Source organism: Hippocampus guttulatus, chromosome 12 (genome assembly GCF_054856545.1).
Source record: "Hippocampus guttulatus isolate MCC_2025c chromosome 12, RoL_Hgut_1.0, whole genome shotgun sequence".
NCBI classification, from domain to species: Eukaryota; Metazoa; Chordata; class Actinopteri; order Syngnathiformes; family Syngnathidae; genus Hippocampus; species Hippocampus guttulatus.
This window is the reverse complement of record NC_141272.1, coordinates 20,673,223-20,687,396: the sequence shown is the minus strand read 5'-3', so window position 1 is coordinate 20,687,396 and position 14,174 is coordinate 20,673,223. Positions and strand designations below refer to the sequence as shown.

At 43.9% G+C, this 14,174-nt stretch overlaps 1 protein-coding gene across 2 annotated transcripts in view; it reads left to right on the top strand.

The window, feature by feature from the left end:
• bcas3 (BCAS3 microtubule associated cell migration factor) overlaps window positions 1-14,174 on the top strand; it is a 342,963-nt gene that overhangs the window by 221,069 nt on the left and 107,720 nt on the right. Inside the window, exon 23 of one of the 2 annotated variants that reach the window (XM_086126141.1) lies at window positions 5,371-6,767. The exons of the other annotated variant lie outside the window; for it this stretch is intronic. Coding sequence (XP_085982267.1) covers window positions 5,371-5,381 — 11 coding nt within the window. The 3' untranslated portion in view covers window positions 5,382-6,767. Of the gene's footprint in view, window positions 1-5,370; window positions 6,768-14,174 lie in introns of those variants that run through there. 2 annotated transcript variants of the gene reach the window in all.

The window sequence follows — 14,174 nt, the reverse complement described above, 5'->3', positions numbered from 1 at the left end:
CAAAAGTAAATTGAACACAAATAAGGCACGCAGACTGAAATGCAAAAGGGGTGCCATGCCATAAAACTGTAAGGGGTTGGCGATACAGGAAATATTGTCTCGTACGGACTCGTGTTTGCGCTGTCCAATTTGTCCTGATAACAGAAATTCCTCATTTGGGAAATGAGCATGGTACATGTCCTTTATGAACCTGCAAGTATGTTGACAAAATGCACGTGTAACAATGCAATCAATAAAATACAAAAATATATTGACCAAAAACTGTTTATATAACAAAAACTGCAATACAGGTGTATCCCAAAAAATCACAACAGTAAAATACGTACAGTATTTTAATGTTTATTTTTTTTCTGTCTTGGGGAAAAAAATGTGTATTTTGGATTTTTTTGTTGGATGCATTCTTTGGTTTATGACAATGTTTGCCTGCGTGTCATACAGTTTTCTTGCTAGTTGCAAGTAACTGTCCCGTTGATCACCGATGTCTGGTAATTCTTGTGCATATTGAAGGATTTTTGTTGCCATTTGCATTGCTTCCTTGCTGGATGGTGGCTTGTCATCAGGAGTTGAATCGATGCCTTGTTTTTTAAAGTTTCGTAGATTTGCGTCTTTCCGACTCCAAGTGTCTGCTAGATCTTTTTAACTTTGTGTCCAGCCTCGCTCAAACGCTCCGCTCCAGTCGTTACAGTTCTTCTACGTTTTGATGCGATGATCTACACGACATAAGTGAATAAAGTTAAAATCTTTCGCAATTACAGTAAAACGCACGCCAATAAAAAGTCGCTTACACGTCTTCGTTTCGAATCTGATGAATGAAAACGGCGAAGCGAACACGTTTCTTCGGTCATGTCGAGTGGGTGCTGCTTTTAAGCTAGTGCCGCGTTCTCCAGGACGTAAGTGAATAAAGTTAAAATCATTCACAATTACAGTAAAACGCACGGCAATAAAAACTCACTTACACGTCGTCGTTTAGAATCTGATGATCGAAAAATGCGAAGTGAAAAATTGTTTCAGCGTTGTGTCTTTTCCGTCGCATCGGGTGGGCGTTGCGTGTATTTAAGCTCCCGCGGCATTACACCTCCATCCGGGTTATGGGTAGTGGAATTTTCGCTTACGCAAGTTCCGGTAACACGTAATATCGTAGTCAAAATGTTAGTGCATAGGTTTTTATTCCGGGTGAAAGATATTACTTTCCATAGAATTCCGGGGATGGGAATATTTACTGTATTGAAATCAACACTGCTGCTCATATTTTCTTTATTAGCGCTCTCGGCTGAATATTGTTCGATTGTTAGGGTCACTTTAATCCACTCCACAAGTATATAACCTAATAAATTAATGTGTTTAACTTTTGTCATTTTAGTGCTATTTCTTCAATGTTGCACAGAGTATTTCGATGTAACAAGAAATTGAATTATAATGAAGAACTTTGTGGGAGTCTAATTGGACTGGTAGATGTGCATAGTACTATTCATACACACAGTGCCGACTACATACCACATAACGCCACATAACACATTCTCAAGCTAATAAGTGCCATTTGTTTATTTATACAAACCAACAATGTCTGAAGTTATTTTTGAGTCGATAAAAATGTCAGACAATTTTGAATGATCGATATATATATATATATATATATATAGAGAGAGAGAGAGAGAGAGAGAGAGAGAGATTCAATGTTTGTTTATATGAAACTTTTGAAGAACTATAGACTGACCAAAATGACAACAGGTCTGGAGCAAAATCATGACAGTACCCCCCACGCCCCAACCCAAACAGATGTTGCCTATTGGACCAACTGGTATAGGTAGATGTGGAAGGTGCGCAGGAGGGATGATTCAAATAGTGGAATACCCACTGACAACCTTCCGGCCCATAGCCTATGCAGTCGACCAGTTACTGGACACACCTGCCCCAATGCCTAGAGTCCAAAATGTGTCGTGGACCAAATTTTCATGAACTCCCGGCCAGATGCAAATAACATGTAGATGGTCAGACTTTCTGTCCGGTTCGGTAGGTTTCAACTCAACTCAACTGTATTTATAGAGCACTTTCAAACAGCCATCGCTGCATACAAAGTGTTGTACATGGAGCAATTTAACATATACAACAAACAGTAAAGCAAATCGGTAATTAAGACGGTAGAAAACACTGAACAGGAGAACCAAGAACAAATCTAAGTCATGCTGAGTCAAATGCCAAAGAATACAATTGAGTTTTGAGGCGGGTTTTGAAGATGGGCAGCGAGGAGGTTTGTGGAAGATATCGTCGTCTGCCGCAATTTTTCCACAGCGAGAGATTGTGTGTCTGCTTTGATTGCCTGCCGTGAGTGGAGCTGCGATGACGGGATGCCCACCTGCCCCTACTGAGAAGGGAACAAAGAAGGTTGATAAGTGGACATAAAAGACTGAAGAGACGAGAGTATGATGCAGGTATTCCACCCAGGGTAAATGGATAGACCATTATGGCAATCGACAGCATACATAGCGGAGGGCCGCTTCCAGGTTTTTATTCACTCTCTCTGTCTGTCATTGGTCTGAAGATGATTTGCTGATGACAAGCTCGCCATTATTTCTCCTGCCTTGAAGAATTTCCTCCATACCTAGGACACAAGCTGTGGGGCCTGGTCAGAGACCATGACCACTGGAAGACCATGGAGGCGGAACAGATGATTGATCAGCAGCTGTGCTGTTTTCAATGATGACGGGAGCTTGGGCGTAGCCATGAAATTGGCCAACTTGGAGAACGTGCCTGGAAAAAACTTAGTGGGACAGTCGGAATTTGGGTGCCTTCCAGAGGCTCAGTAATCTTTTTCTCAATCTCCCACTGCAGTGCTCCCACAATGCATTGGTCTGGCCAAATGGGTTTGGATTTGGTTCCATCCACTTGCAGGGTCTTGGAGTCTGGAAACAGGACAAAATTAAATCAGGTGAAAAGCAGAGTCCAATGTGCTTGTCGGGAGTTCAGTCTCTTAGTGGAGTGATTGTAGGCCAGGTATCTGTGACCAGTGTACACAGTGAACTGTTCTTTGGATCCTTCTAGCCAATGTCTCCATTCTTGCAAGGCAAGTACAATGGCCAATAGTTCATGGTTCCCCACATCATAGTTAGCTTTGTCTATGCAGAATCATCTGGAGCAGAAGGCACTGGGTTGGAGTCTCTGGTCGACTGGGTAGAGCTGGGATAGGACTGCCCCCACCCCTGAATCTGAACCCTCAGCCAAAAGGGAGATCTGGATTAGGGTGGGTCAATACAGGCGGGTTAACAAATAACAGTTTTTGTTCCGCAAACACTAGGGGTCTATTTGAAAGGAACTTTACTTGAGGTAAGCCTCGTCAGAGGTTCAGCCTTCTGACTGTAGTTAGGAATAAATCACCGGTAAAAGTCGGCAAACCCCAAAAACCTCTGTAAATACAGCCATTCAACCACTGTCAGTGGCTAGAGAGGGCTGGCCTGAAGGACAGCACAGAGGCATTCATCCTGGCTGCTCAGGAGCAGGCCCTGAGCACCAGAGCCATTGAGGCCCAGATATACCACACCAGACAAGACCCAAGGTGTAGGTTGTGCAAAGAGGCACCTGAGACGATCCAACACATAACTGCAGGGTGTAAGATGCTGGCAGGGAAAGCCTACATGGAACGCCATAAGCAGGTGGCTGGCATAGTCTACCGAAACATCTGTGCGGAGTATGGACTGGAAACCCCAAGGTCAAACTGGGAAACACCAGGTGGTGGAGAATGACCGAGCGAAGATCCTGTGGGACTTCCAGATCCAGACTGACAAGATGGTAATGGCGAGCCAACCAGATATCGTGATCATAGATAAAGGGCAGAGGAAAGCCGTTGTAGTGGATGTAGCGGTCCCAAGTGATGGAAACATCAGAAAGAAGGAACACGAGAAACTCGAGAAATACCAAGGGCTCAGAGAGGAGCTGGAGAGAGCCTGGAAGGTAAAGGTGACAGTCGTGCCTGTGGTGGTCGGAGCACTCGGGGCAGTGACCCCCAAACTAGATGAATGGTTGCAACAGATCCCGGGAACAACATCGGACATCTCAGTCCAGAAATGTGCAGTGCTGGGAACAGCAAGGATACTGCGCAGAACCCTCAAGCTTCCTGGCCTCTGGTAGAGGACCCGAGCTGAATGAGGGACGGACACCACCCGAGGGGGGGTGAGACGAGGATTTTTTATAGGGACACACACACACACACAGTACAGCATAATATAGTATACACTGTCGTTCAGATTTGAGTGTTGCCTGTGAAGTCCACTTCTACACTCGTTAAACGTGTCACCAACAAACATGTAAACTAGAAGACATTCTATGAGTAAATAGGGGAATAAGATTTCCATGTTGGAATTTGCCAAACCTTTTTAAACGTCCTGTAGAAGAAGAAGAAAAAATTGTAAAGTCAAAATAAAATTGTCACATACATTTAGCACAGCACAGCGAATCCTACCAAATTTGAATAAATTTGAACACTACATCACAGCCTATTGAGTAAATCCCTGATGCTAGGTTCGCAGGGGGTTATTGACTCATGCTGGGCACTGTTTTAGCTATGCCCAGAAAAAAGCCAAGAAAACTAGCATGGTGAAAAACAGTTTAACATGAAATCGCCACAACTGAGTTCTAAACAAATCTCTGAATTTACTTGACAGGGTCTTTCCACTTTCATTTGTTTTATGGGCTGATATGATAAAGATTAAACTTCACCAAAGTGATAGAAAGGCAAAAGTTTGGGTAAAGGTTGGATATCATTGCTCATGAACATACAAGCTAATGTGCTAATAGCATGGCTAGCATGGCTTCTTCTGGAATGGATCCTTTCATCTTCATAAAAAAAGTAACATTTGATGGCAGCAAGATAATCGCCCAAAACACACTGCCAAACCAACAAAGGAAGCTAAAGGTTTTCGACTGGCAAAGGCAATCTTCAGATGTCAACCAAAGAGACTACATTATCCCTGCGAAAGAGGACACTCAAGGGATTAAGCCACCAGATCAAAACAACAATGGACCGAAGCCCTGGAAAACGCTTAGAAAAGTATCACAAAAGAATAAAGAAAATGTTTTATGACAATGTGTTACGCGCTTGTTGAGTCTAATGCAAGCAATTGATTTCCAACTACTTATTCATTTTGATGTTGCAATTCATCTCCAGGCCATGAATGCTCATCTGATTAAAATGTTAACTTCCATGTCTAATATTTGATCTGGTAGCTTCAATTGGCATCTGCCCCTTCTTATCATAGATAAAAACAAGTGTGAACAAAACAAAACAAAAACAAACACACACACACACACAAGGATACATGTAACCAGCAGACATTTGAAACTCTACTTTGCTTTATATTCCTTTTCTGTCTCCTGCAGGTTATTCCTGAAAATGAAGCTCTTCACTTCCAATGATCATTTTGATCTGTTGTCATTTGTTTTTCAACCTATTTATTCTTTTCCATCTTCACTGCATGGACCCTCCCCTCTCTCACTCACTCCCCAATCATTGTTTGCCATTGATGTGAGCGAGCGAGAGAAGAGGATGGGCAGCCAAGAGCAAAGAGAAGAAGATGATCAACTTTACCAATCTACCAATTTGTCTGTCATGTGTTGTCTGTTTCAAATATTATGCGTAAGGATAAATGCCATGAGCACTCAATGTTGTTGTAGAGAAATTGTTGTGTTGACTGAGATTGAGTGTTGAATCAGCTGGCCTGCTCTTTACGTTCCAAATACAGTGGTACCTCTGCTTACAAAATCAATTGGTTCTGGAAGAAAGTTCTTAACTAGAATTTTTTTTTTAAGAAGAGACACATTTTCCATGTAAATGCCCTAATCCAGGGGTCCCCAACCTTTTTTGCCCCACGGACCGGTTTATGTCAGACAATATTTTCAGGGACCGGCATTTAAGGTGTGGCGGATTAATACAACAAAATAATATGGTATGAGCTGCATGAAAACTGTGGTGTTTTCGAAATATAATAATAAACACAAGGAGCGTCTAATATGGCCGCAACACTCTTATCGCTATGGTAATGTTTAATGCCTTCAAAATATGATACAACGCAAATTCAAAGTGCATGAAAATGCCGATTCACCACAGCCCCGAACTTGATTTTCTGCAACCAGATGGTCCCATCTCGGGGTAATAGGAGACAATGACACCTCAAGTGTGTGGTTTATGTCCAGTCTATTTCGTAATTTTGTTTTAGTCGCCGTTGCTGCAGAAAACCCCCACCTCCCACAGGTAGGATGTCGTAAATAGCAACAGTGCTATTGTGGCGATCTCAGAGTATTCAGCCATAACTTTAATCCAGTTGTCTCGAACGTCCTTTTAAGGCCGCCGTCATTTGCGATCTCCAGCCCGTTTTTTTACTCATTTTGCGAGCTCCAGCGTTTTGTTTTTAGTGTAATCGGTCACGTGACGGAGAAGCGTGGCTTAACGTGAGTCAAGCGTGACACAGGCGGATGTAACGGAGAATCCGGTAATTTTTCAAAATAAAACATCTTTCGTATTCCGAAATAAATAAAACGGAATTAAGGCAACTTCTTTCTGTGCGGCCCGGTACCAAATGCCCTGCTGACCGGTACCGGTCCGCGGACCGGCGGTTGGGGACCTCTGCCCTAATCCATTCCAAGGCGCCCCCCCCCCCCCCAAATACAGACATAAATGTTTTGTAAACCACAAAAATGCATAAAAGTATTAAACAAATACATGTTACAATTAAGATTATTATTATTAAGAATAAAGAATAAAAATGATGGACATTTAATTTTTAACTGCGTCCTCATCATTTTTTGCACTCTCATGTTCTCTCTTAGAAGTGTTTTTTGCCTGAGGTTTTGTAAAGAACTGATCCAAGGACGTTTGTTTTGTTGGCTTTTAACAATCCTTTGAAAATGTCTAAGGCAAACATCAGGATAGTCAGCGATCGCCCGACTGGTGAACACTTTTTCTGTGTGATTCACATTTAGATAAAACTATCGGAACACCTCCTGGCCCGAGAGGTGAATGACGAGGACGCTGAATAGACACATATCTATCTACACACTCGTATGGTAGAGGTCCCTCTTAGCCAATGGGATGCCAGGATGATGCTCGATAATAGCCAATGGCAGAGCAGCTATAAGTATTTTGCAATCAGGAAACTCTGAGCTGTGAGTAGCAGACCATGCTGTATTTTTATTTTCCATATCTTTAAATTTATTTCGTGACAAGAGGCAATATTTTCCTGTTGAGGCGTTTCGTAACTTGAAAATTCATATGAAGAGACGTTCGTAAGTAGAGGTACCACTGTATTTGATTTCGTCTTCAGCAACCAATTGATTTATCCAAAAAAAAAGTGCAATTTTTTAATGAATATATATTTTTTATTTTTAGCAGAACCTAACTTCAGTGAGATAGGTGCTCACGTTGTGGCTTGCAGGCAGATGTATATGTAGCTCCTCTTACTAGCATTAATACAATTCCTCCAACCACATCGTATGATGAAAACCCACAGCCAGCAAAATTCAGCTCAACTCAACTTTATTTCACGAGTACCTTAACAAATGCTCCTGTAACAAAGTGTTCAGGAAACCAAAACAAAGTAAAACATTTGAAGGTATCTCAAGTTGGTTCTGTTTGAGGCTCTGACTCTGAGGAATGCATATGTGTATGATAAGACTAAATGAAGACTATTTCAAATAGTCAGGACTATAAGTTTGATTACTCACACCTATTATTGATGCATTATAATAATAATAATAATAAATAAATGATAATAATGCTAAACGTGAACCACCACTGTAACAGATGTTAGATTCGAAATTTATGTCAATCGTGTTTTAACCTTTTCAAGGACAGCGGTTACTGCAGTGGACATCTTATCATGTTATCGGGTTACAGGTTATCATTATTGGTGCATGAAAGGGTTCAACAGAATATAGTCACCCAGTAAGGGTAACAGTTTTTCTCAAGGTGAGCAAAATACCGATATAACTTCATACGAGGGTTGGGAATTTCTTGCCACCTCATGCTTTTCATTCCATGATGATTTATAAGGCATCACTGACAAATTGATTCCATTCCAATGCATCCTGATGCATATCAGATATATTTTAATGAAGGACTGGGAGTCATCCTGAGTACACGATGGGCATTTGAATATGAGTAAAATCATATGAATGACATCCAGTATATCATGTTCGGCTTTTGCGTATTACGGAGTTGCTCACACAAAGAACCTCGACACACTCAACAGCATTTGGCCTTTAGGCGGGGAATAAAACATGTATTATACATCGAGCTCAGTGTGAGATGGTAAGGAGGGTCACATTAAGGAGGAAGTGAACTCATGCATGCAGAATATCAGACTTTGTGCGTGTGTGTGTGTATGTGTGTGTGAGTGAAAGAGAGAGAGAGAGAGAGAGAGAGAGAGAGAGAGATGCTCATGTGGTTATCCACTGTCTTCTGTGTTCAAAAGAATGTGCAAAGTAGATTAAATTGACCAACAAAAAAATCTAATGTCAACTCTTCACAGTGAATCATTCAAACGCACTGCTTGTACTCATCTCTAAAGGTGAGTGTCATCCCAGAGCACAGGGGTGGCCATTTAATTTAGCAAGGGGACCAAATGAGAAACTGGAAAACTTGATTAGGGCCAAGCCAACGGGCCGACACCAGCTTTGTTGTATATTATTTTTAATGTGTTTATCAAAAGCATATGAAATTAAATGTTCCATAAGTAGATATTGTTTTAGTTAAGGAAGTAGAAATGTAAGACTAAATTCGAAGGGGGTCATTAAAATTATATATTCACACATTAAAAATGTGTTTTGTGCAACCGCCAATTCATTTAAGCCATTCCTAGTCAGGACTCCCAAATTGAAAGATTAATAAGAAGTCTAATATGATTCACAGTGATTGATAATGATCCACCAAAATGATACACATCCTTTGGCCATCTTCCCTGAACCACGCAGGGAATACAAACTTTTCGACCACTTGGTTAAACAATGAACACTATTTTCCTGCTTTGTGAACTTCTTGTTATTTTGGGAGCAAGTCTACTCTTACTGCCTGTTTGGCAACTCTCCCAATCAATATGGTTCAATCTTTGCATAAACTAGCAAAAAATGTGATGTAGATGAGTTCATTTTTATTGCTGCCATCATGTGTGACATCAGTGAAGGTTAATGAGTCTGTCCCAGAAAGTCATGGAACCCCAAGCCATGACATGAATTCCACTGAGTTGCACAAATAAGATTGTGCAGTATGTCTGGGCTCTCAAGTTCTCTTGGGATTTATATTTTGCATCTTCCGTTGCAGCCCCTCCTTGTTTATGAATTATTCTGTGAACAGTAGCTTGTGATATGTTAACTGATGTCCATTGGTTGTTGTTGGTGGTGTTATATTAACTACTGTCGTTTTCCTTGATCTTTGTTTTTGTTTTTTTAATATACTCGTATTTTTTTCTTTTTAGACTTTTCAAGTGGTTGTATGGGCAATGGCCAATGAAAATAGCTCCGACTGATTTTCCATCTGCTCTCAGCTTGACAATGTCTCATTTCTTACTCATCGACAGCTCTCTGGTTTTCATTTTTGCTACACGTCTAATAGTATACATTGGCTATAAAGTCCTGTTCAAATGCTATTGTGTGTGTGTTGAACCAAAAGGTGCGTTCCTCTGTGTTAGATGAGGGTACGCAAAGGTTATTAAAGGGATCAGAGAACCGACTAGCAGTGAGAGGGTGAAAAATTCGGCGGTTGCAACCAGGAGCGGCAGATTTTACAGCAGCACACGAAAAGACTACGTCAAATAAAACTGCCATGTGATCAGAAATCCCATTTTAAAGGGCTTCCAGATTTGACACCGGGAGACCATAAGCAAGGACAAGGTCTAAAACATGTCCTCGTTCATGTGTCAGGCTGGTCACATATTGCACGAAATTAAAAGAGTCGATAAGTCTTCAGAAGTCCTTTGCTAGTGGTTTTTCTGGACAGCATGCATGGATATTAAAATCCCCGATTAGGATGATATGATATATATCTATCCATCTCTCTCTCTATGTATGTATGTATGTATGTATGTATAGATATATGCGTGTGTGTGTGTATATATAATAATAATAATTCCTCGTCTCACCCCCCCCCCCCCCCCCCCCCCCCGGGTGGTGTCCGTCCCTCATTCAGCTCGGGTCCTCTACCAGAGGCCAGGAAGCTTGAGGGTTCTGCGCAGTATCCTTGCTGTTCCCAGCACTGCACATTTCTGGACTGAGATGTCCGATGTTGTTCCCGGGATCTGTTGCAACCACTCATCTAGTTTGGGGGTCACTGCCCCTAGTGCTCCGACCACCACAGGCACGACTGTCACCTTTACCTTCCAGGCTCTCTCCAGCTCCTCTCTTAGCCCTTGGTATTTCTCGAGTTTCTCGTGTTCCTTCTTTCTGATGTTTCCATCACTTGGGACCGCTACATCCACTACAACGGCTTTCCTCTGCCCTTTATCTAGGATCACGATATCTGGTTGGTTCGCCATTACCATCTTGTCAGTCTGGATCTGGAAGTCCCACAGGATCTTCGCTCTGTCATTCTCCACCACCTTCGGAGGTTTTTCCCATTTTGACCTTGGGGTTTCCAGTCCATACTCCGCACAGATGTTTCGGTAGACTATGCCAGCCACCTGGTTATGGCGTTCCATGTAGGCTTTCCCTGCCAGCATCTTACACCCTGCAGTTATGTGTTGGATCGTCTCAGGTGCCTCTTTGCACAACATACACCTTGGGTCTTGTCTGGTGTGGTATATCTGGGCCTCAATGGCTCTGGTGCTCAGGGCCTGCTCCTGAGCAGCCAGGATGAGTGCCTCTGTGCTGTCCTTCAGGCCAGCCCTCTCTAGCCACTGATAGGACTTCTTGAGATCGGCCACTTCAGTTATGGTCCGGTGTTACATCCCGTGTAGGGGCTTGTCCTCCCATGATGGTCCCTCTTCCAGTGCCTCATCTTCTGTTCCCCATTGTCTGAGACATTCTCTGAGTACGTCATCCGTTGGAGACTTCTCCTTGATGTATTCATGGAGCTTGGATGTTTCATCCTGGACAGTGGCTCTCACACTCACTCGTCCCCGGCCTCCTTCCTTTCGGCTTGCGTACAGTCTCAGGGTGCTGGATTTGGGATGGAACCCTCCATGCATGGTTAGGAGCTTTCGGGTCTTAACGTCCGTGGTCTGAATCTCTTCCTTTGGCCACCTTATTATTCCTGCAGGGTATCTGATCACTGGCAGGGCATAGCTGTTTATTGCCCGGGTCTTATTCTTGCCATTGAGCTGGCTTCTTAGGACTTGCCTCACTCGATGGAGGTATTTGGCCGTAGCCGCTTTCCTTGTTGCCAGTTCGAGGTTGCCATTGGCTTGTGGTATACCGAGGTACTTGTAGCTGTCCTCGATGTCTGCTATTGTTCCTTCAGGGAGTGAGAACCCTTCAGTGCGGACTACCTTTCCTCTCTTAGTCATCATCCGACTACATTTCTCAAGCCCGAATGACATCCCGATGTCGCTGCTGTAGATCCTGGTTGTGTGGATCAGGGAGTCTACGTCCCTTTCGCTCTTAGCATACAGCTTTATGTCATCCATGTAGAGGAGGTGACTGATTGTAGCTCCATTTCTGAGGAGGTATCCACAGCCTGTTTTGGTGATTACTTGGCTTAGGGGGTTCAGTCCTAAGCAGAATAGCAGTGGGGAGAGTGCATCACCTTGGTATATGCCACATTTGATGGACACTTGGGTAAGTGGCTTGCCATTGGCTTCAAGTGTGGTTTTCCACATCCTCATCGAGTTCGCAACGAAGGCTCTTAGGGTCCTGTTCACCTTATACAACTCCAAGCATTCAGTGATCCATGTATGTGGCATCGAGTCATAGGCTTTCTTGTAATCAATCCAGGCTGTGCACAGGTTGGTACGTCGGGACCTGCAGTCTTGTGCGACTGTTCTGTCAACCAGGAGCTGATGTTTGGCTCCTCTGGTATCTCTACCAATGCCCTTCTGTGCTTCGCTCATGTATTGATCCATGTGTCCACTTATCTTAGCCGCAATGATGCCTGACATGAGCTTCCATGTTGTGGAGAGACAGGTTATTGGCCGATAGTTGGATGGGACTGAACCCTTTGAGGGATCCTTCATGATCAGGATCGTTCGCCCTTCGGTTAGCCATCCTGGGTGAGTCCCATCCCTCAGCAGCTGGTTCATTTGTGCTGCTAGGCGCTCATGGAGTGCTGTGAGTTTCTTTAGCCAGTAGGTGTGGACCATGTCCGGGCCTGGTGCTGTCCAGTTCTTCATATCTGAGACTCTTTCCTGTATGTCTGCCACTGTTATGGTAACTAGGTTCTATTCAGGGAGGTTGCTGTGCTCCTCTCTCAGGGTCACCAGCCATTGTGCACTGCTGTTATGTGCAACCTCCTTCTCCCATTTGCCTTTCCAGTACCTTTCAGTTTCCAGTCTTGGTGGGTCAGCTCTGTTGTTAGGACCCTGCCACTGAGCGTACACTTTCGCAGGTTGTGTTGCGAACAGCCTGTTTGTTCTTCTGGCCTCATTCTCTTTCGTGTACCGCTTTAGGCGGCTGGACAAGGCTTGGAGCCTTTGTTTGGCAGTTTCGAGTGCTATAGGTATGGTCATCTGGATGTACCTCTCGGGTATCGGCCTTTTCATCACACCTCTCTGGGCCTCCGTCAATTGACTCACATCTTTCCGAGCCGCCTTGATCTTAGCCTCCAACCGTCTTTTCCATGGTGGGTAACGTATCTCATGGCTTCCATGGTTGCTCTTTTAGCCAAGCATCTCTAGGGTCACTGATGCTGAAGCGTATATCAGCTCATTGGTTTCCGTGATCGTTACGGTAGGGATCGCCCTCAGTGCTGCATTCACAATTTCCATGAGACTTTCAGGTGGTACTTCACATAGCCGTTGTAATCGGTTTCTAGGTTGCCCAGCTTTCATTCTCGCCATGAATGAAAGGTCAGTTGCTGCCTCGCTCAGCATTTCATTCATTGGGGCTGGCCTCCCAATCTCATCATCTGCATTCATTGGGGCTTGCCTCCCAATCTCTGGTATGACCTCCTCCTCTGATCTGGCAGCCTGGGGCCCTTCACCATGGAACCTGCGTTGTACCTCATCAATCTCAAGTTGTGACAGCAGTTGCCGTTTGTGGATGTTGGAACACTGAGCTGGTCAACCGTGACTGTGGGTTTCGAAGTAACCATTTAGCCCACATTCTCTGCATGTAACCCCTCTGACTAGGGTTGCTTGAGTAGTAGCATTCCAACAGAGCCATGTTATCGCATCCCTCCCATCTCCGCTTTGTTCCAGTAGCCCATTTTTCATCAAGGTGCTCTGGTTCCCCAGCACCTGATGCAGACCTTGTTTGGCCGGGCGACGTCTGAGCCGGCATGTCATTCGTTTTATTGTCTCTCATCATTGTATGAGGTAGGCATTAGCGTGAAGGATCTTGCCCAAGGACCCACACTGGATGGTGTTATGTGCTCTTTTTTTTTTGCCCCAAGCGGGATTCTAACCACCGTCTCCCGTACGCCAATGCTCACAGGGGTCGCGGGCGTGCTGGGGCCTATCCCAGCTGTCTTCAGACAGTAGGCGGTTACACCCTGAACCGGTTGCCAGCCAATCACAGGGCACACCATTCAAGCTCACAATGACACCTCGGGACAGTTTTAGAGTGTTGCATTTGCCTGCCATTCATGTTTTTGGAATGTGGGAGAAAACTGGAGTTCCTGTAGAAAACCCACGTTGGCACAGGGAGAGCATGCAAACCCCTCACAGAAGGCCGGAGCCGGAATCAAACCCTGTACCTCTGCACTGTGACCCGCTAACACTATATATATATATATATGTACACAATACACACACACACACACACACACACAGTCATATCTCGGTTTTCGACCATAATCCGTTCCGGAAGGCTGTTCGAAAAGCGATTTGTTCGAAATCCGAAACTATTTTATTTGGCCATGATTAGGGGCTAATACACAATCCAGAAATAACAACAAAAAAAAAAACTGTCAAATTTGTGTAAATCACAAACAAGCCTGCTAACAAAGAGCATTACACGAGGAAGCTTCCTCGTGTAACGCTCATGTAAGGAAGCCGAGAAGAGTCGAGTGGCGTATTTGGGTTTGCTCAGTTTGGTCGAAA